Below are 20,667 nucleotides of genomic sequence, written 5' to 3' on the forward strand. Positions count from 1 at the left end.
GGAAACTGTGGATGAGGGCTGATGGCCAGCGCAGTGCCCCCTGCTGTTTTAGGGAGATCATGTGTACTAAAGCAGGAAAGATGAACACTAGAGCCAAGCCACATGTTGCCCCAGAGAACCTGCAAAGGGAAACAGTGTTAACATCAGGATAGAACATTTACGTAGAAGTGCATCAGGACGAGTCAACTTGTAAATGATAACTTTAGGCATATCCTCAAGAGAAGACTAGAAATGTGTAAAGAAAAATGTATAATAAAGAACTATAATGTTGTTTAACAAGGACAATGGCGAAACACTTGAAACACTGGTCTGGATTCTTTTGTTACCATCTAGATTTTATGGTTGCATCAAGAATGAACAAATCAGTTTTGTAAGCAGAAGAAAAAAGACAATAAATCAGAAATACAAGTTGTGTGCTTGCCTTTGTAGCAAAGAGTTGCTAAATCTGAGAATGGTTTAGGGGGCACAAAGTGTTGTTATATGAAATTAATGGATCTGATTGGATAAATGAAAGGCCAACAGTGACACTGACATATGATATTTCAAGTAAAAAAGAAAACAAAAACAAGAAATAACTATTCCAAGAAACTGAAAAATGTCTCCCTTGACAATGACCACTGACTTGGAACGATAGAAAAATGTCTATTTTGTCTTTATTAGTGACAACAGACAGGGGGAAATTTATGCCATGTTGTGTCTGAGTCTTGTTTTCATGTATCATCTTGTGAGATTTCCCCTGCATTTCTGTTATTAAACCATAAATGATGTTTTGACTTTGTCATGATTTTAAAAAGTGTTGATAGTCAGTGATGCTGCCAGAGTAGGTCCGTAGAGGATTCCGGCCTCACTTTTGCAAGTTTGGCTGTGCTTGAATCAAAATTAGTTTTGCCAAATATCATCATCCATTTTCTCTCTCTTCATCTCTTCTCACCTTTATCAAATTTGAACAATAGCTTTCAAAATAGTGTAAATAATACACCATCATAACAAACCCAGATCATGGAAATTTTGAATTGGTTCTAACTTTTAAATAACTTTATTAGAGTATTGAAACTACTGCCAAACGTCGTCACATCAATCTGAAATGCAGTTTAAACTTTTACCTTGTCTACACAAAAAGCATTTCAGCCACATTCCTTGTTGTCCAGACCATCTTAGGCATGTTATGAAACTAAACCTTTATGCAAGGTTTCATGTTTTACTTACACTAGAGGAAGTAAAGTGTATTTATTTTTACAGGCACATTTTCCTGTACAGCACTTTGCAGAAATAACTGTGTATTGTGGTCTGAACACTTGCAAAATGCAGGTGATCTACAGCTTGTAGTGAACATGTCGTGTGCAGACACAGACAGAGCACCTGCTGCCCCTCAGTGTCATCAATTAGACCATAATGTTATGTCGTGTTGAGTGCAGCCAAAGTTTGCCTCTGCTGAACAGTAAATAAAAAGCTCATAAAACAGCACTAGAAGACTTATTGTCATAATAAAATATACATGAGTGAACAGGGCAACAATTTCTAACATACCGTATAATAGATCCGATATTGGGATAGAACTTCGCTGTCAGGACGCCAGCAGCAACAATGATGACATTCAGGGCCAGAATGTGAAAGAAACTGAGGATAGACAAAGTGAAAATGCTGAATGGCTGTAATATTATTACAAAGACTACTGAAAAAAAATATGTTAGGAAATGTAATATTCCTTCTACTTTAGTGCTGGCTTTGGTCTCCACCACCTCTTGAGCAATCTCTCACCCTAAATGCTCCACTACCATGGCCACCTAGTCTCTAACTGTATCCGACTGTTTGTGTTCAAAAGCTAGTGATAATTTTTAAAATTTAAATCATATCAAAATAAATAGATCAACTTCCTTGGAGGCTGACAAATGCAACATAAAACTGACATCATGAGACATAAATCGGAATCAAAATCATTGCTCACCAAATATGAGGTGACTAAGACTGATATGCTTTACAATTTACATTTGAGAATATTATAACTAATAGTTTAAATATGGATTTTTTTCAAGAAGAAACGTTGTATGTACTATAAAGCTCGGTGATTTTTTGCAATTACTTAATAAACCTCCCAGGGTCACAACCACTACTCATAAGATTATTAGTCCGTCCAGGAGTTTTGCAATGTCATGGTCCCATTTTTAATTACACAAACCCCTAAAGAATTCTGTGTGACCTTGCAATATAAAAGATCATAACAACATGCAAAATGCATCACAGATGTTTTTGTAAAAGCTGTTGTGAATCAGGCCTCGTATATACACAATACACATTTATGTAAAAATAGGTCCTGGAGGGACTGAATTATTGATGTGTCTAATAGAAATAAAATTTCCAATAGTGGTGTAATTTAAAGTGATGGTAGTGCTTAATTGTTTTACCATTTGTAACCATGAAAACAGTAAGAAACATCTCAGCCTGGTAACTTAATGGGTAGAGCAGCAGGATGGGATGCAGAAGTTGCATGATCAAATCCCAGCCCACCACCAGGTGCATCCCTGAGCGAAACACTCAGCACTAGCTCCACGGGCACTGCCCCATGGCTGCCCACTGCTCCCCCCAGGGAGATGGGTTAAATGCAAAGAAAGAAGTCATTGGAATATAGATATGTGCTCAAGGACAATAAAGGTTTTCCTCCGTTCTTCAAATAAGTCCTAATACAGTTAGATCTGTTAAAAAGCTACGTTAACGGTGCTCGTGTTGAGTGCATGAGAAGAGTAACTGGTCAATTGCTAGGTCACAGAATGATACAGTAAAGAATATAATTTTTGGCTGTTGTAAATAGGCCAGCTTCTTATAATTCCATTAGTATAAAAGAGGGGACGTAGCCCTGGGTCCATGATTGTGTACAGTAAGGCAATTAAATTTAGGGATTAAAGTGGGGGCCTGGTGGCTCAGTGGTAGAGTATTGGGTTGGAATGCAGAAGAGCGGTTTCAAATCCCCCACCCAGCCACCCCAGCCCTACCCCTGAAGGGACAAGCCAAAAACTGTTGATTAATTAATCTTAGGAATTTCATTTATGATCATTATAAGAAAACAAGAAATGAGAGTAATTCTGAGAATATGAGTAATACGGAATTTCATATGTGATTTAGCCAAACATGTGCTTTCCCTTCAAAGTGAATGCAATGACAGTTATGAAAAGACTTCCTGAGTGTCTGTGATTCAAACATTTAAAATAATGTACCGGTTGGAACCTGTCCAGGCTTTATCGTGCCTATCACCCAATGACACGTGCGATAGGCTTCAACACCACAGCAACTCTAAACAGGATAGGGTGTAAATACAATGTGGAACTGTGAAAGGTATCAGGAGTAGTGATGACCCTAAATAGAATTACAAGCCTAATGCGCAGTGATCTTCAGCTTTACAGAGCATCATACTGAGAATCAGTTCATTGTTTACTGGGCGACCACAGCGATACTGCTTAGGTTAACTCTAACTTCTGTTGTTTTTGGATTTGTAAAAATGATGACTTATCATTATCTGTCTGCCTTGCTAATGTACTTCCAGGGAAATAACAAGCTAAAAATATTCATAGTATCCTTCTTGATTACCTTGGGTAATGATTACCAAAGATCTGGCCCATCGTCTGGACCCGCACCAAGTATCCAAGCAGGGGATAGACTGTGATCATCTGGAATAAAAGCAAGGTCCGAGCCACAAACACCATCACATCACTGCTGGGGAAGTTATCTAAGAAGTTCTGAAGGAGAGAAAACAACGGTGGTTATACTACGTGAAGTAAATCTACGGTTAGAGCCGATCACGTGAATGTAATCTGTATCTGTAACTGCTAGTATGATGTACGGGTTCCTAAATCTGAATTTTCATAATGCATTTTCCCACACACACACACACACACACACACACACACACACACACACCTCTGTAAATGAAGATCACTAGTCACAAAATGTAACTTACTGGTTCAATGCAGTCTTTGGAAAGAGGGGGTGAAGGAAAGGCAGCAAAGATTAACACTCCCACATACAGATAGGTCAGGCCTACAAGAATATAAGCCACCGACAGGTCCCGCACCTGAAAAAACCAAAACATATTTACTCTAAACACAGTGCCACTCCACGTATTGTCTTAACTGTCATGTGTGCATGGGGGGGGGTGACTGTACTCTCCTTCCAGTTTGTGAATTGGTCCTTAACCCACCGCCACTGCTGATGAAGTCACATTTATTTCATGCAGAAAAATTACTTGATTGGTTTGGGCTGCCTTAACTTAAGTCTGAATTTACTTTTCTTTGTTGTTTTAACTGTTACATTTACAGGAAGGTGTATTTTGTTGCTTTTGAGGGTCTAAATATTGTGACAGGTCCTTTCTATGTGTGTGTGTTTGTGTATGCACTCACTAACTTTTAAAAAGTCCGAGCATTCTAATTACAAAGCCAGAATGAGAGCAGTGCTTCACAGAAGAGAAAAGAAGCATTTTGGCTTTTTTCTGCAACCTACTGCTTTTATTTGGTATTTGTTTGCATTATTTAACATCCCATTATGCCACTTTCACACACCTACTTCATGACCCTTAAGCCGGGTTATGACAAAAAGCGGGACTGTCCAGGCAGAAAGTGAAGCAAACTTCTTTTTGGCTCAAAGATTTTTAACACGTGAGCTTGAATAAAGATTTTATATCCATCAACTCCCACAAGAACACAGCTCCTAACATCAATTGAGAGGTGAGTAAAAGAGTGTAACGCAGTGTATCTAATGTGTGTTAGCAGTTAGTGAAGCTGTACGGGAGCAAACGTGAATAAGGCTCACATTTTTATCTTGGTTCTTGTTGCTCCGCATTAATGTGATGATGCAGTTGTGAATGAAGAAAGCCAGAGTGAGGACACCAGTCAGCTGAGGGAAGTATACTCTGAACTCTGAAAGAACAAGACAGAAATGATACATTTTCCACTACACTGAAACAAATAAAAATGTAAAAAAGAAAATACAAAAATGCCCTAAAAAGGTGCAGGGGGTTTACCTGGAACATATAACTCTGTTGTATCAAACCAGTGGAACTCCAGGTGGAAGCCAAGTTGCACAGCTTTAATAGTGACCATCACAATCAGGTAGATCACAGAAATTGTACCTGGAAAGTTCAACGATGAAGTGGTGGGTGGAGGAATGATGCAGCACATTCTGAACCTTATCCTGACATGACAAAACCTAAAATCAAAAACTACGGCTAACTGCTATATTAATGGCAAAACCTCCATTTTGATCCAGCAGAGCTGGATATATTAGTATGTGTATAAGAACAATTCACATTTATATCACAACCTGAGCTGTAGACAATTACAAAACATGTTGACACTGTTTATTTTTATTTTAAATAGTTACTCATTGTTTACCAGACTGATAATCCAACACAATGATATGGATATTTAGAGTGACTGTGTTTAAATGCACTTAAGTAACCAGGTTACTCAGAAAAATATTTTCAAGTAATCCTGATTCATTATTGCCAGTCAGTTTAATTCATCAAATATGTTGGCGTGTGACAGCTGATTTGACCTGCTTCTTAACTGGCAATGACAACGTTGAGCACAAGCTAAAAGCTTGAGACTCTGGCAGACTCCAAACAGCGTGGCTTCTCTATCTAACATCCATTTCTGTTTGTCCAGGTTGTTCAGTTATATACTGGTAGCATATTAATTGTAAGTTATTTTTTGAAGATCACCAGTATCTGTGTTCTGACTTGATCCTAAAACAGTTACCTACTCTTCATTCATTGTTCTGTTGTCCTGTTCTGTCTTACCCAAGAAGGTGAACCTGGCGAAGAAGGAGGCTGAGCGGAAGCAGAGCAGTGGCAGCAGCAGGATAATAAGGTAGAGCGGGATGGTGTTGGTTTTGCTCCACCAGTGTTCAAAGGTCTCAGAAGTTTCATTTCCGACGTTACTGAAATAATTCCGGCTGATGCTCTCATTTCTTCCAGGTTCAGTGTTGGGATACGGACAGATGACTGGTGGAAACAAACAAAACGTCGGTATTCAACCATTTACAGTGGCCTTATCCAAAACTTAAATAACATTTCACAGTGCTGGGCATGTAACATCACATACTTTCTTATTCTTAGTGAATAATAAAAGATATTAAAAAATACAATAAAAAAGACCTAATATACCAATTTTTAAGGCAAAAATTGTATAAAATACTGAATCTTATTTGTTTGCTTGGAATTCAAGTTTAGTCATTGTCTGCCCACAAGCAGGACAGATTACAAGCCCTTCTACACCGAGTACCTTACCTTTATCTGAGCCATTGGTTCCAAACTCGGAATCAGACATGTTAATATGATGGGCATAGCCTGCAAGTGGGAGGAAACCATCAGTCCAAAGCAAAAGTCATATTTGTACATTTTGGAGTTATACCCACTACTAGTACATCTGTGTATACTATAAAGATAGTGTAACCCAGTTTTGTGATTCGTTATCCGAATAGTATTGTTATTTTATCAACAGACAGAAACACTCATCCATAAACTGTAGGCTGCCTTACATTTTTACATCAAGTCAGAAAATGCTATTCATGTATCTAACACAGTTAAATGGTATCTGGATTAAATGTTGGTTATTGTTTAAACTATTGTCGTAGTTTAGATTTTTTAGTTTATTGAACAAGTAAGGCTGCTGTTTGAACTTAAAAGTCTGTTTTAAGTCAACGATTACTTATGTGTAGCTCAATTATATTTGCAAAACAGATAAATAACCCATGCTGTGGTAAAAATTGCCACATAAATCTGCTAGCTAATAATTAATTGATTTGACATTAAACAAGGATAAACTAATGAAACTTAAATAAGAGTTATAATAACATTAAAAAACCTGCATCTAATCAAATGAATAATTTAGCAACATTTAACAGGACTGTACGTTCAAATTCAGCCTCAGCTCGCTCTAAGGGAATGTGGTCAAATGAGTGATATTTTTGATAACACATCCTTGCTCATATTGGTAAGAGCACGGCAACTTACTGTAGATGAACTGTCCTGTGTTGTAGAGGAAGTTGGACATGAGGACCCAGTAAACCACCATGGCTCCAATAAGTGACACCATTGAGAAGAATAAGCTGAGCCACTGGCCAACCTTGCCAAAGTAGTACCTACAAACATCAGGGAATTCCCAGTCGGATGTGTCCACTAAGGCTGGCCAGAACACAGAGCAGGCATAAATGAGTGAGTGTCTGGTTCTTTCCACACAAAGTCATGGTGGCGGACATATATTTTCCATTTCACAGTAAATATTATTATTATTATTATTATTATTATTATCATCATCATTATTCTGAGATCCTTCTATCATACATTTTTGGCGCCAGCAAAACTTTAAGCTATTTTAGCAAAAACAATTTAACTTTTTTCAGCTTTATTTGGAAAATCCTTTCAGCGCAGAAGAATTCACAGTGCATTTTCTTTTTGGAAATGATTTTTCTAGTTTGATATAATTATATTAAAAGTAAAGTGCATTAAGTTTTAGCTAAATTTTTAAATGTTTATCTGATGCTGGGAATTGATTTATTTGTTTCAGATGAATAACCACAAAGTGTTCAAAGTTCTGCATTTAACTAGTTTTAACTAATTTACCTAGTATGTAAATGAATGTATGTATGTATGTATGTATGTATGTATGTATGTATGTATGTATGTATGTATGTATGTATGTATGTATGTATGTATGTATGTATGTATGTATGTATGTATGCCTGCCTGCCTGCCTGCCTGCCTGGAAATCCTCCATTGGAAGGTTCCCAGTTGGCATCCTGAAACTAAACTAACTTGCACTAAGCTGCTCCTATTCTGAGTTCTCTCTGGATGTTCTGATCTTCTCCTACAAAATACAAGACAAAGAAAATCTCAAATAGGTGCTTGGACACCTATAAATAACTGAGTTCAGCAGAGGACAGGACTGAGGGCTAATAATATTCCCAGATGTTCTGTGCAGCTGACAACAGCTGCCTTAAAAGAGCTCAAGCAAAGCACATAACAGTTTTGTGAAAGGTCAAATCTCACTAATTCCATATGGTCCTACTGGACACATGATCGCCCTCCAAAAACATTATTTTGCTAATGGGTGGGTTAATTCCAATTCTTTCCAGAAGACTGAAGACTAAGATTGTAGTATACAATGGTATAAAATTATTATAGAAATTATTATGTATAGAAAATAATACAACCAAGTTACAGTCTTTAGGGAGTAATTCTAGTTTGTTACCATCTTCAAAGTAATGACAACAAATTTCAATAATTAACAATATAATAAATTCTAAACAAAAATGCTGCTGGACTTACGTATTGCATTTCGTGATTTTAGGACGATGTAACAACAGTAGAGCATCAGCAAACCTATAAAGATGAGTATGAGGATCCCCAAGGTGAAACCAGCCTAAAGGGACAAACATAACACTTTACACATTCAGCGGTAACCATCTTAAACTGCTGGCTTGCTTGTGCCAGGTCCAAATCAGGGACCGGCTTTGATGATGGTTGGTATGTGATCCCTGCAAGGACATATTAAAAGGCAGCACTGCCTTAATAACACCTGAACACTGGATTCCAGGAGAAAATGTGGTTTGTTTAGTAACTGCAGGTAGAAACTAACTGTAGTTTACAACTGGAGCAAGTCCAGAACACCAGGGGGTCCAAAAACAGTTAGGGGCCACTTGAGCCGCTGAATAGAGGCGAGTGCCCCTGGTCAACTTGCTGGCAAAGCTTACCTACAGTACACAACTAAACTGAGTGGACCTCGGATGAAAATCCCTAAGATGTAATTATTCTTGAGATTGTGAAGTCTTGTGTTTGTCATGAGGCTTTCTCATGGACAGCATTCATACACACTGTATACAGGGGAACTTCATACAGTCCTCTCCACATTTTCAGATCAAGCACTAAAATACCAGTTGGAAACATCTTTGCTCCAGACTCTCCAGTGGTCTTTGAGACTCCGTCAATTATCTGTGTCTTTCAAAAACTGAAGGCAACACAAAAATGAGACATGGACTTGAAGTGTATGAAAAAAACACAAATCACACACAAATCACCTGCTTTATACCCCAAGGTATGCTGAGTATGGAGGTGCCCATCATTGTGTTCCATATAGCAAATCTGTGAGAAATGAATAGCAAGGTAATAATAAAACCATTCCAACCCATTCACTTCTAATAAGAATGAAAAGAAGACTGACTGATGCTGACTGGACTTACATAGTGACGATACTGGGGTTTTTAGAGACCTGTTCACTGCCTCCCACCTTAAAAGCTGTCCCCAGTGGGCTGTAGATGTAGATCTCCTCTGGCTGGGGGATCACATGGTTTGGAGGGCTCTGAAGGAAAACAGGCAGATTCTCACAGGTACTGAAACAGCAGACTTTATGAAAAACATGTATGTTATTACAGTTGTAAAACACATGTTACATGCAAAAAAAGTAAGAGCACGGTTTGCAGTTTCCTGGTATTCTGCAAAAATGAAATCATGGTCTGGTCTTCATCAAAGTCCCAACAATAAACAAACAATATTTCTAAGCTGATCTGCTGCTAATTCTGGCCAACTTTCTTACAGAACTGCTTCAGGTCAGCCATTTTTTTAGGACATCTGAGGTAAACAGCTCTTGAGGTCATTCCACAGCATATCCTTATTCATTCATCTATTTCCTCATTCATTATTAGACCACATTCCTCTGGAAACGTTTATAAAGCCCAGAATTTAACACACTTGATAAACAAGAGACATTCAACTATTGTGTCACACACATCTCACAGAACTGATATGCTCCTTATTTCATTAGTTACATAATTACACAGCATGTACTGTAGCCAGAAGTGTATTTTTATGCTTGAAGTCAAATTTCTTCTGTTAACACCTGTAACCACAGAGATTGTGTTCTGAGCTGGGACCATTTCCTAAACACAGGTGAATTAGCCACACTAATGCCTCCTGTATAGACAGAGATGGGGCACTGGAGCCCACCAATACAACAGTAATAATATCCATACCCATAAGAGCCTATTCAGATACAAATAATAAAGACATCCTACTTTGCATCAAACACTGTTAAATGGTCCAAACAAGTCCAGTAAAGTCATTAAACTGTCACATCATAGCTTTCACTATATAAACCAAATGACTGTCACAGTACATAAGTAGAGAATTGCAGCCTTACAAAGTATGTAGGTAGTAACCCACTGTAACCACCACAGCTGACTCAGTGCAGAGCTCACAACTAGTGCTCCCATCCCCCACTTCATACCACACAACATTCTCTGTAATGAAACACTTTTTTAAAATTATTTACTCTATTTACATTTACATCTAGTTATTTTTATTTAGCAGATGCTTTCATCCAAAGAGACTTATAAATGAGGTACAAGGCAAACAAAAATCAATGAGTCAATGAGAAAACATCAAAGCTAAGTCCTATCAGAAAACTGTTTACATTTCATGTGATGCAAGTGTTTTTTGTTTTAAGAGATTTAAGTGCATAGGAAGATGCGGAAGAGTTCTGTTTTCAGCAGTTTTGAATATTGGGAGTGAGTCTGCTGAGCGTGCAGATTTTGGTAGCACGTTCCACCATCATGGGATCATTGTGCTGAAGAGATTTGCTTGGGGTCTTCAGTCAGTAGTGGGACCACCAGACGTCATTCTTTGGCAGACCGCAGCGGACGGTTTGTAGACTTGAATGAGGGAGTTGAGGTAAGAAATAGCTGTTGAGTTGATAAACGCCGTAGGCAAGAGACAGAGCTTGGAACCTGATGCAACCTGATGCTTTGTATCAACTGCCTCCATCATACTGCTGTGCAATATGGTAGGATGCCAACTGTTTGACACTTGTCAATGATGCTGCTCCATTTTGCTGCCAGTGTCCATCTGTTTATGCCATTAAGATCAGATATGTTGGCACATGTGCACAGCACAAAGAGCTTGATTCTCAAACACTGGCTGTAGCACTGGCACATTGAGCTGCCATTCAGTGCCATTTGCAACAGCATTCATAATCACTGGTTGATAAAATACAACTATTTAAAAACAGCTATAAAACATTGAACAGCAGGGACAAGGAGAAAAATTGGCTTTCCATATCACGCTGATCTAATTCACTGTGTGCTAAATCACTAAGCTTTAAACAAAATGACAGGAAGGAATAAGAAGTAGAAAAAGGGGAGAGTGAGTATGCAGCTTTTTGTTTATTTTTTACATTTTATAAGTTCAAAATATTGACTTAATGTGAAAAACTAAGACTAAATATGAAAGTAATAAAATTAAAATAATTTGTCAAAATACTTTATTTTTGCTTCAAGCTCTTAGAGGAGCTTAGAGGTCTGCACAGTATTTTAGCTGTTCCTAAGACTGCACTCATCTGGATCTCAGAGGTCTGCACTTATATTGTGCTTTTCTACCTATCGGTACCTAATGTCTTGCTCAAGGACACTTTAGCAAGCACATGTGATCAGAGGAGCCAGAGATCAAACCAACAGCTGTGGGATTGGTGGATGATTGCTATACCTCCTGTGCCACCGTCAACCACTGTTCCTGATGTTGTTCCTGGAATCTGCTGGAGCCATACTCTTGTTTTCTACAAACAAACTGAGTTCTTATGATGGAGATCTGGAACCTTCATAGCAGATTACCATAACTAAGTAAAGTACTTTCTGAATGTCTATTAGAAGATGCTAATGAAGCAACATGAACAATCCATACTACAGCCATAACTGAGACCAACAAGCCGATATACACCACAGAAACCATGATCCTTGAAATCCTTGTTAAACATGAGATATAAGGAGTAGTATCCTCCATGAAGGAGCTTAACAAGCTATCAGAACTGCAGAAGGCATGATGAGGAGAGGCTTACTCAAGTACAACACAGTGTCCGTACCCAAGACCTTGGAGACTACCAGCCAAAGACACGGACGTGACAAATTGGTAATGGCTAACGAAGCAGACATGAAATTGGTGTACAAACAGAAACCAATGCTGTACTGATAAATGTAGCAAGTGATAGCAAAATCTGGAAAAAGGAAAAAATGAAAAGCTTGACAATTACCAAGGGCTGAAAGAAGAGAACATCAATAATCAAATACATTTGGTAAAAACAGACTTTGGGGTGTCTGTTCTGGAGTAGAGAGAGAAAGGGGGGGTCATTTGCTCTGCTGCGTAGTGTTTACGGATGCATCTTCAGTGGCAAATAAAATTGCTGTTTTATACAGTGTGTAGGTAAAGGTCCTTAGCAAATGTGTGTCCAGGGGCCACATATCCACAACATTCATAGCTATATCTCTGTAGAAATGAACCTACCAGCAGTCTGTCAGAAGAGCCTGTCAGCTTGCTGTAGTAATGGACCCTGCTGTTGAGGATGGCAGCCTCAGCAGATATTCTCTCCTGTGGGTCATCACCTACGATGATCCTGGGCTCTACGTGGAAAGGCCTAGAAAAAGCAGACAAAAATATTGTATCCGTACAAAAATGTTAATGTACCAAGTTTAGGTTACCCAAATGTGTCAAAACTTTTATTTTCAGCTTCTCCAACATGACAACATATAGCTTCTGCGGTTTATTTTCTGGCATTTTAAAGACATGCAAGTGATCAAATGATTAGTTAAAATATTGTAAAAATGTCTTGAATGAATGACAGAGACAAACATGTGCCTTGCTGGAAGCTTTTGGTCCTAGAAAGCTAGACAGTCACTGTGAAATACCTAACTTGATTAAAATTCACACATGCTACTTATGCAGTTAGGAATGATGCTAGGATAGTGCCAATGACACACACACACACACACACACACACACACACACACACACACACACACACACACACACACACACACACACACACACACACACACACACACACACACACACACACACACACACACACACACACACACACACACACACACACACACACACACACACACACACACACACACACACACACACACACACACAAGTTCCAGGAAGACTAACTTGTTTATTATCTAGCAAACACTGTTACTGAAAAGAAAACATACATTGCAGAATTGAGAATGCATTAAAATAACATGTTGCTGTTTTGAGTGTTTCTCTAAAGCAGCATGATGCATGATAAGATTTTCAAATTTAAATTTTGCAAAACTCACAGTTCACTACTGCCTTCATTAGGTACAGGTTATAATTTCTCAGTATTTAAATTGAAACAGAAGGTGTTGATTGTACTATGCATTTATTACTGAGGTCAGAGTGGGTGGTGAAGTCGTACTGCAGTGCATTATATTAAGAAGTGGTTCTAAGGTTTTGGCTACCTCATCATTTTGAATAGGGTGAGCCTAAATATTAAAACTGGTTCTTAATGTAATGCATTTAAACATTGATTTTAAAACTACAGTGACTGAAGCATCTCTGAACTTCTGGACAAGGAAACAAAAGTAGACTGCATGTTATGTTTTTATGTCCATGTGTGGACGTTCACATGTCTAAAAACCAAATACAAAATAAACTAAATTAAGGAAGTAAACATATAAAAGACATGGTGTTTCCTACTATAGCTCTGTAATTCACACCAGTGGATGTGAAATAAAACAATCAGAATGTCCTTCAAGTAAAGACAGCTCTAATTTATCGGTTTTAGCAAAAATACCTTATTAAACCTGCTCAAAGTCCGATTTGAGAAGCTTGTAGAGCGTATTCAAGAAGATTGTGAGAAGTAATTACTACCAAAAGGGCTTCTACAGAGTAGTAAAGTAAGGGGCTGAATACTTTCAGTCTTTGATTTTTAATTAACAATATTAAAAATATTTCACTTTGTCATTATTCGTTATTGTGTATAGATTGATTTTGAAAAATTGCAATTTTACATTTTAAAGGGTAAAAAAATCAGAAGGGCTTTAAATACTTTGTCATAATTGCTTGTTCCTGTGCTGTACTTTATTTTGACTATATTACAGGAGAGATTATTACAGAGATTATTCTGTGTCATGTGGACACAGAGGCAGTGCTGGTAAGTACTGTATATTGATTGGTGTAGTGTTTCAGCGTATCCCACCTTTTAGCCTTGAAGTCTAGAGAGTCTGTGGAGCTTCTATGTGAGTAGGAATCTCCAGTCTGCCCAGAGCTCAGCAGAGGCCTGCAGTCGTCCTCCATGATCTCTTCAGCTAAAGCCTCTCAACTCTCATCACCTGACTGGGAGGACATATGTGTTGTAAAATCTAATCAGAGGCTATAAAACCAAAACCATAAAACATTGTGTTTGTGTGTGTGTGTGCGTGTGTGTGTGTGTAAAACAGCTGTTTATTGCCATAATATGAAGCTGGCATTACAAGCACGTATCTTCCAAACTTCCCTTATCGTTTCTGATTTGTGAAGGTGTTACAGCTGCCACTCACATTCGATTGCTTGACTTAACACTTGAAAACTGGGTGATCCATAAAAATGAATACTGCACCATTTGACCCAATCTAGTTTCAAATCTTTTAAAGATTTCACAAAATATAAACAGAATTGGACATATTAACGTGCACGTTATGCCAAAGGCAAATATGTGCTGCTGAGCCATGATTAACACCCATAGCTCAACAGATTAAAACTGAGCCCAAGGTCGAATCAGTTTAGGATTATGTACCAGAGTACAATCAATATCAGCTGAAATAGTAACAAAGACCCAATAAGCAGCCAATAAAGATCAGAAAATACGTATGGACCTTTTGGCCCTCATCATTCTACTAAGCCTAAATAGTATATATTTGCCAATAATGTGCCTATCAAAATGTAATTAGTCTTTTTTAAATAAAAAAAATTATAAAAGTCTTTCATGTCAAAGTAAAACCAGATCTCTATAAGTAATCCATATCAATAAAAATAAAAATAAAATGATTGTGTAACTACACAACCCCTTTAAAAGTGAGCCACATCAATCATTAGTTAAGTGAAGATCACAGGAGTGTAGTTTAAAAAAAAATCCAAAGGGGGGGGGGGGGGGGGGGGGGGCGCGGGGGGGGAGACTTAGTATAGGTACTGCACAATTAATTGGTTTACCACAACCCAATTGCCATGCAGTGGACCTGACAATTCTGGGGGTCCCTTAGGGTCTGGGATCTATGGAGCTCCTGGGAGCTTTACTAAATTTATTGCCCAAAAGCAGCACCACCACCTTAGAATGAAAGGAAGTCTTAAACACTGAAATAGTTTTTAGTTGTGATATTATTATTATTATATATATATATATATCATTATTAAAAGAAAAAAGTATGTATTCAAAAATATAACTTTAAGTAATAATGATATGATAAAGTTACATTAGTAAGAACGTAAGAAAAAACACACACACACACACACACACACTTTGTTCAGGGCTACAAAAACAGAATTCTTGCAGTACATACACTGACTAATCTAGTTATTCTTTTTGACTTGGAGCCATCATCACTGTCATCACAGTGACAGTTACAGTCACTCCTGCATTTATCTCTTCCAAACCACAGTGAAGGAGATAAATGGTCTTCATCCTGGTATCAGCAGATGAAACCTTTAAATGCTCCAGTTAATACAGGACACTGGCCGTTAAATATATTTAAAGAAAAGCAGACACATCACACTAGTCCTCGTTGTGTTCACTTGGATTGATTTGGATATTTGACTGCTTGTTTTTAAAGTCTCGAAATGGCCAGACTCCTGTTCATATCTGTGATATGCTGACTCCATATGAGCCTCACCACTGCTTTGGTCAATAGTCAGCTTGTTGACCAATGATGAAATTTCTCATTTGTCCTGTTGAATGTTAACTAAAACTACAGATATGTATATTAAAGGATGCCTTCACTGATTTTGAACTTGCTTCTTTTGTTTTTAATTTGGGTATTACATGTACATAAATGCCATTAAAACCTCCCTATATCCAAGTATCTCTCTACAGCTAGAAGAAAAATGTCATCTATGGCTTTGAACTAAAGCCCTAGATAGCAAGTTGAAAATTGGTGTAGTTGCCCTTTAATTTTAGTGGTTCCAATACTTTGAGGGGTGACTATATGTCCCTGCCAAGAAATGTTGTGAAGCACTTTGCAAATGTAAGAATGAATGAAAGTAATTATAGAACGACCAGGAGGATCAAGGAATTGAATTCAGCTATAAATACTGTGCCACACAGAATATAATTTTAGAATTACTTTTGGTCCCATACTATTTTCCCGATGCCAGCATATTGTACATGTTTATTCTGATGTACTTGCTATATTAAACTTGCATGTGTAAAAAAAACAAGTCCACACAGTTAAAAGCTTAGGATCATAAAGTTAACATAATCCAGCTGCTAGAAACTTAGTGTTTCCAATTTAAGGTGCAAACTTTTATTGATTTTGATCCCATCAACACGGTTTTGTCACCGGCTGCACAGTGAAGCATGTCTGTTATAAGCTCACACACAGATCAAATAAAACAAGAATAAAAAGAGTAACAAACCTTGTTACCGTCACTGACATGGTCCAAGGTGTTGACCGTCATTTAGCGGTTAAGAAATCATTTAAGTGTTGGTGACGGTTTAAATAAATCTGGTCAGCTTTACGTGAAAAAACACTCATGAATTAGCAATATGAAGTGCTGAGTCTGCAGAGAATTAGCAAACCTAAGCAAAAAAACAGAATCTATACTTTGCCTAGTTCCCTGTTTTACTTTAAAGTTGATCAGTGGCGACTGATACACTTTAATATGCCAAACAGACTAATGGTCAATTCGAGGCATTTGTGCCAGTGTGAAAGTTGAACGTTCTACCTTAATGTATCGTGCTGTCGTGAAGCTGTTTCCCGGCGTCTTCAGCTCATTTCACGTTGTCTCCGTATTGGAAAACCTTACAGTCAGCTAGTTGGACAACAAGCCTGACCTCAGCAAAACTTTACGATTCCAGCGACAAACATTTACGGCAAGCTAGTAGCTTGCAGGGAACACCCAGGAAACCTGCACAGCCTACGTCGTTTCGGAGACTTCCGGGAAGAGGGTTGAACGTGAGCATACGTGCCCCCTGGAACGTAAATCAAGGTCGCCGCCATATTGGACCGGGCAAGACTGACTTGTAAATACATTCAATTGCTCAGTTATTAGTGAGCACTTATCATTTATCACAAATCACTGATAATAGGCCTCCTCTTGTCTACATAGAGTCTGTCATCATTTGATTTGGGAATTTATCGAATCCCCCCTTCATCTTTTAATTAATTCATGACACAAGGCACGGAAAAAAGGTGTGCTTCTAAAATTATTACCTACTGACTTGTTTTTTTTTTTAATTATATTTATTTTATTCATCTATTTCAGGTAGGATGATCTCTTCTTCACACAGTCATTTAACGTCTTCACCTCTTTATATTTACTGAAACATTCTTTAAAAAAGTAACGTCATTAGATTCGAAACAGGGTGACGAAGTTCTGATAGAAACAAGTCACATATTGTCAAATTATTTTGTCGTTATCTGTTAAAACACCATCAACAATTAGTTTACGGATGAGTTAACAATTCAACCGTTTTCTCTTTTCTAACCCAAAAAAGAATTTTGTAACAAAAAAAAATCAGCAGGCTAGTTAATAAAATCACTGCAAAACAACCAGAAATCAATAGAGGATCTAGAGAGTGATCCTTATTATACCGTATATATTTTTTTCTTTACCATCTAAAGAAACTGTACTAAATGCCAAATATTTAGTACAGCATTTGTACTACTGTTTTTTTGGTGGGTGTCAAAATCAGGAATAAAACCTCCTCCCCAAACCACTCCATGCAAAAAAGACAAACTTCAAATTCACTTTGTTGAAATAGGGTGGGGTTTGGCATAAATATTGATCAATAAAGTGGCTGTGATTATCCATCATCCCGACATTTTCACTGTGTAGAACCTGTGTTTTTAACTTATCTTTTAAAAGGGCGACCCCTGCTGATCAATTGTCTCCACTGGAAAACCACATCTCGTCAACCCACTGTTTATGTGTTGGGCATCGACAAGTTTCTTAAATTAACTGAAAATCAGCATCTTTACTTTGGCACTACAAAAATAGTGTTTAAATAGAATGAGCCTGTCTTTTCCTTTGAACAGCTGTGTGGAGCATCTGTTTCTGATGATCAGTTTTTATCACAGACACTTACCTGGCTCCAATTCTGACTGACCTGACTGATGACAGACAAGATATTTGAGAAAAAATGCTTTAACCAGAGAACATTAAATCCCTTTAAGTTTTTTTTTTCAATTACAGTATCTGAAGATAGAAATTCTCTGATGCATGAAGTAAATAATAATAATATTACTGTTGAGGTAACGTGTATATATCTGCGTTGCTTCCCCCAACACTTACTTATTGATATATTACCCTTTGTAGAGTAGAGTGGCCACAAACCAACCATAGGGTCAGAAGTTCGTGGCCCCCTCTTCCTTACCACATGTCAAAGTGTCTCTGGACACTGAAGCCCCAATGGCCCATCCCCAGCTGCACAGTGCTGGGCCCAACCTGGTAGAAAAGCTGGTCGTAAAAACTGCCAAACCAACATGCGGACTAATGATCCACTGTAGCGAGTCTGAATTTATGGGATAAGGTGAAAGGACTTCTAGGTTGGACTACTGTAATTCTACTTTCAGGATGCCCCAGTAACTCTGTAAAAAGCCTGCAATTAATCCAAAATGCTGCAGCACGAGTTCTGACTGGAATTAGCAAGAGAACATATTTCACCTTCCCATTAAATCTAGAATAGAATTTAAAACCCTGCTTCTTACATATAAAGCTCTGAATGGTCAGGCTCCATCATGTATAGAAGACCTCATAGTTTGACATCATCCCAGAAGACCACTTTGATCTCAGAATGCAGCCCCACTTTCCAGAATTTCCAAAGGTAGAATGGGAGGCAGAGCCTTTAGCTTTCAAACTACTCTCCTGTGGAACCAGCTTCCAGTTCAGTTTCAGGAAATAGTCAACCTCTCAACTTTTAAGTTTAGGCTTTTAAACCTTTCTCTTTGATAAAGCTTATGCTGATAGTTATGCTGCTATAGGCTTAGACTGCTTGAAGACCCACCCCCCGATCCTCCTCTTGTCCCTCTCTCTTTTAATCTCACCCCACAGTTGTCACCATTGTATGACATTAACTTTGTGTCTTTTTCCCGTAGTTGTCTTTCTCCTTCTCTGTCTCCCTCTCTCTGTCCCTTTCTGCAGGTGTCCTCGTCTTTGAAGCTGTGTGTTTTCAAGTGCACAGCTACTGGTCCTACCAACCTGCCCAGTGTTTTGTTGTTGCTTGTTGTTGCTCTTTTCTTTTCTCTCTTCACTTTCCACTCACCCCAACCGGTCAAGGCAGATGGCAGCCCACTGGTTAAGGTGGAGGTTTTTCCCGTTAAAGGGAGTTTTTTCTCTCCACTGTTGCCTAGGGCTTGCTCAAGGGGGAGCCCTTTTGCTATATATCTTTATAGTCTTGACTTTATTATGTAAAGTGCCTTGAGATGACTTTTCTGCGAATTGGAGCTATATAAATAAAGTTGAATTGAATTGGGCGGCTGTAGCTCAGGCAGTCATCCACGGACCCGGCTATATGTCGAAGTGTCTCTGGGCAAGACTCTGAACCCCTGTCCAGTGCCGGTCTAAGCCCGGCAGAAATTGGGGAGGGTTGCGTCAGGAAGGGCATCTGGTGTAAAATCTGTGCCAAATCAACATGCGGACAATGATGGTTTGTGGCGACCCTGGACTCACGGAATAGGCTGAAAGGACAACAAAAAAAAAAGTTGAATTGAATTGACAAAAAAACCTAATACAAACAGACCCCTGCAGTATTCCCTTCTCACCAATATTGGCTCTACCTTACACCCGAGCTTTTTTTAGTATATTGATTACTTAATGAGAGTGGGCTACAATTTTAAGAGATTTCTACTGTACTTGAGTATTTCTATTTTGTGCTACATCAATGATAATCTTTTGGATTATTATTATTATTATTATACAAAAATGTTATTGTCATTGTGAAATTCACAATCTAGTTTGTACATTTTACTTGTAACAGAGTATTTCTACACTGTAGTAATGATACTGAGGAATAAATGATTGGAGTATTTCCTCCACCGCTGCTGTTTGTTTCCCTTTTCTCATCAAAACTGAAAAAAATTTCCCCTAGTGAGATATCAGCCGTAACATAATGACCACTCACCTAATTTTGAGTAAGTCCCACTTTTGATACTAAAACAGCCATGACCTTTCTGGAGGCATGCTGTCTGTACCAGATCCCATTTTCATGAAACGGTGTACATGGTCAGAAATAATGTTTAGGGAATTGGTACATCCACATGAATGACCCAATGACTGACCAGTCTGCTGCTACACAGCCCCACACAGAACAAGCTCTCTATTCTGACACCTGAACTTTTTAGAAATTTAAGCTACAGTAGCTTGGATCGGAGCCAGGGATTTAACCCACAACTGCAAGATTGATGGACAGCTGCTCTATCTTCCTGCACAAGATAACATTAACATGAGTCTCAGAATCAGTCCTCTATCCTTCACCCTGCTGTTGTATAGATTTACTTTTCTCTTTACATTTTGCTATACTCTGCTACACTCTTCTGGTAGTTGTTGAAATTTTTTATCCAATTACAATAAATATGAGGCTAACAAATGTACTAATAAGGCAGAAATTGTTGCACTTCTCTGATTGGTCAGTAGGT

The 20,667-nt window shown here is 38.2% G+C and overlaps 1 protein-coding gene across 4 annotated transcripts in view; it reads right to left on the reverse strand.

The window, feature by feature from the left end:
* The window catches only part of slc38a9 (solute carrier family 38 member 9), an 18,156-nt gene extending 1,194 nt beyond the window's left edge, over window positions 1-16,962 (reverse strand). The window contains exons 1-16 of one of the 4 annotated variants that reach the window (XM_067484191.1): window positions 16,757-16,961; window positions 16,448-16,544; window positions 14,040-14,176; window positions 12,314-12,443; window positions 9,226-9,344; window positions 9,064-9,127; window positions 8,315-8,408; window positions 7,001-7,171; window positions 6,275-6,334; window positions 5,786-5,989; window positions 5,009-5,116; window positions 4,798-4,904; window positions 3,950-4,063; window positions 3,580-3,728; window positions 1,528-1,617; window positions 1-119 (exon numbers count right to left, since the gene is read on the reverse strand). The exon at window positions 1-119 is cut by the window's left edge and continues 1,194 nt beyond it. In XM_067484191.1, the coding sequence (XP_067340292.1) occupies window positions 1-119; window positions 1,528-1,617; window positions 3,580-3,728; window positions 3,950-4,063; window positions 4,798-4,904; window positions 5,009-5,116; window positions 5,786-5,989; window positions 6,275-6,334; window positions 7,001-7,171; window positions 8,315-8,408; window positions 9,064-9,127; window positions 9,226-9,344; window positions 12,314-12,443; window positions 14,040-14,137 (1,627 nt within the window). In that variant the 5' untranslated portion in view covers window positions 14,138-14,176; window positions 16,448-16,544; window positions 16,757-16,961. Of the gene's footprint in view, window positions 120-1,527; window positions 1,618-3,227; window positions 3,286-3,579; window positions 3,729-3,949; window positions 4,064-4,797; window positions 4,905-5,008; window positions 5,117-5,785; window positions 5,990-6,274; window positions 6,335-7,000; window positions 7,172-8,314; window positions 8,409-9,063; window positions 9,128-9,225; window positions 9,345-12,313; window positions 12,444-14,039; window positions 14,177-16,447; window positions 16,545-16,756 lie in introns of those variants that run through there. The other 3 variants (XM_067484190.1, XM_067484192.1, XM_067484193.1) reach the window with 3 other exon arrangements.
* Between the last annotated feature and the right edge of the window lie 3,705 nt (window positions 16,963-20,667).

This window comes from Channa argus, chromosome 18, assembly GCF_033026475.1.
Source record: "Channa argus isolate prfri chromosome 18, Channa argus male v1.0, whole genome shotgun sequence".
NCBI classification, from domain to species: domain Eukaryota; kingdom Metazoa; phylum Chordata; class Actinopteri; order Anabantiformes; family Channidae; genus Channa; species Channa argus.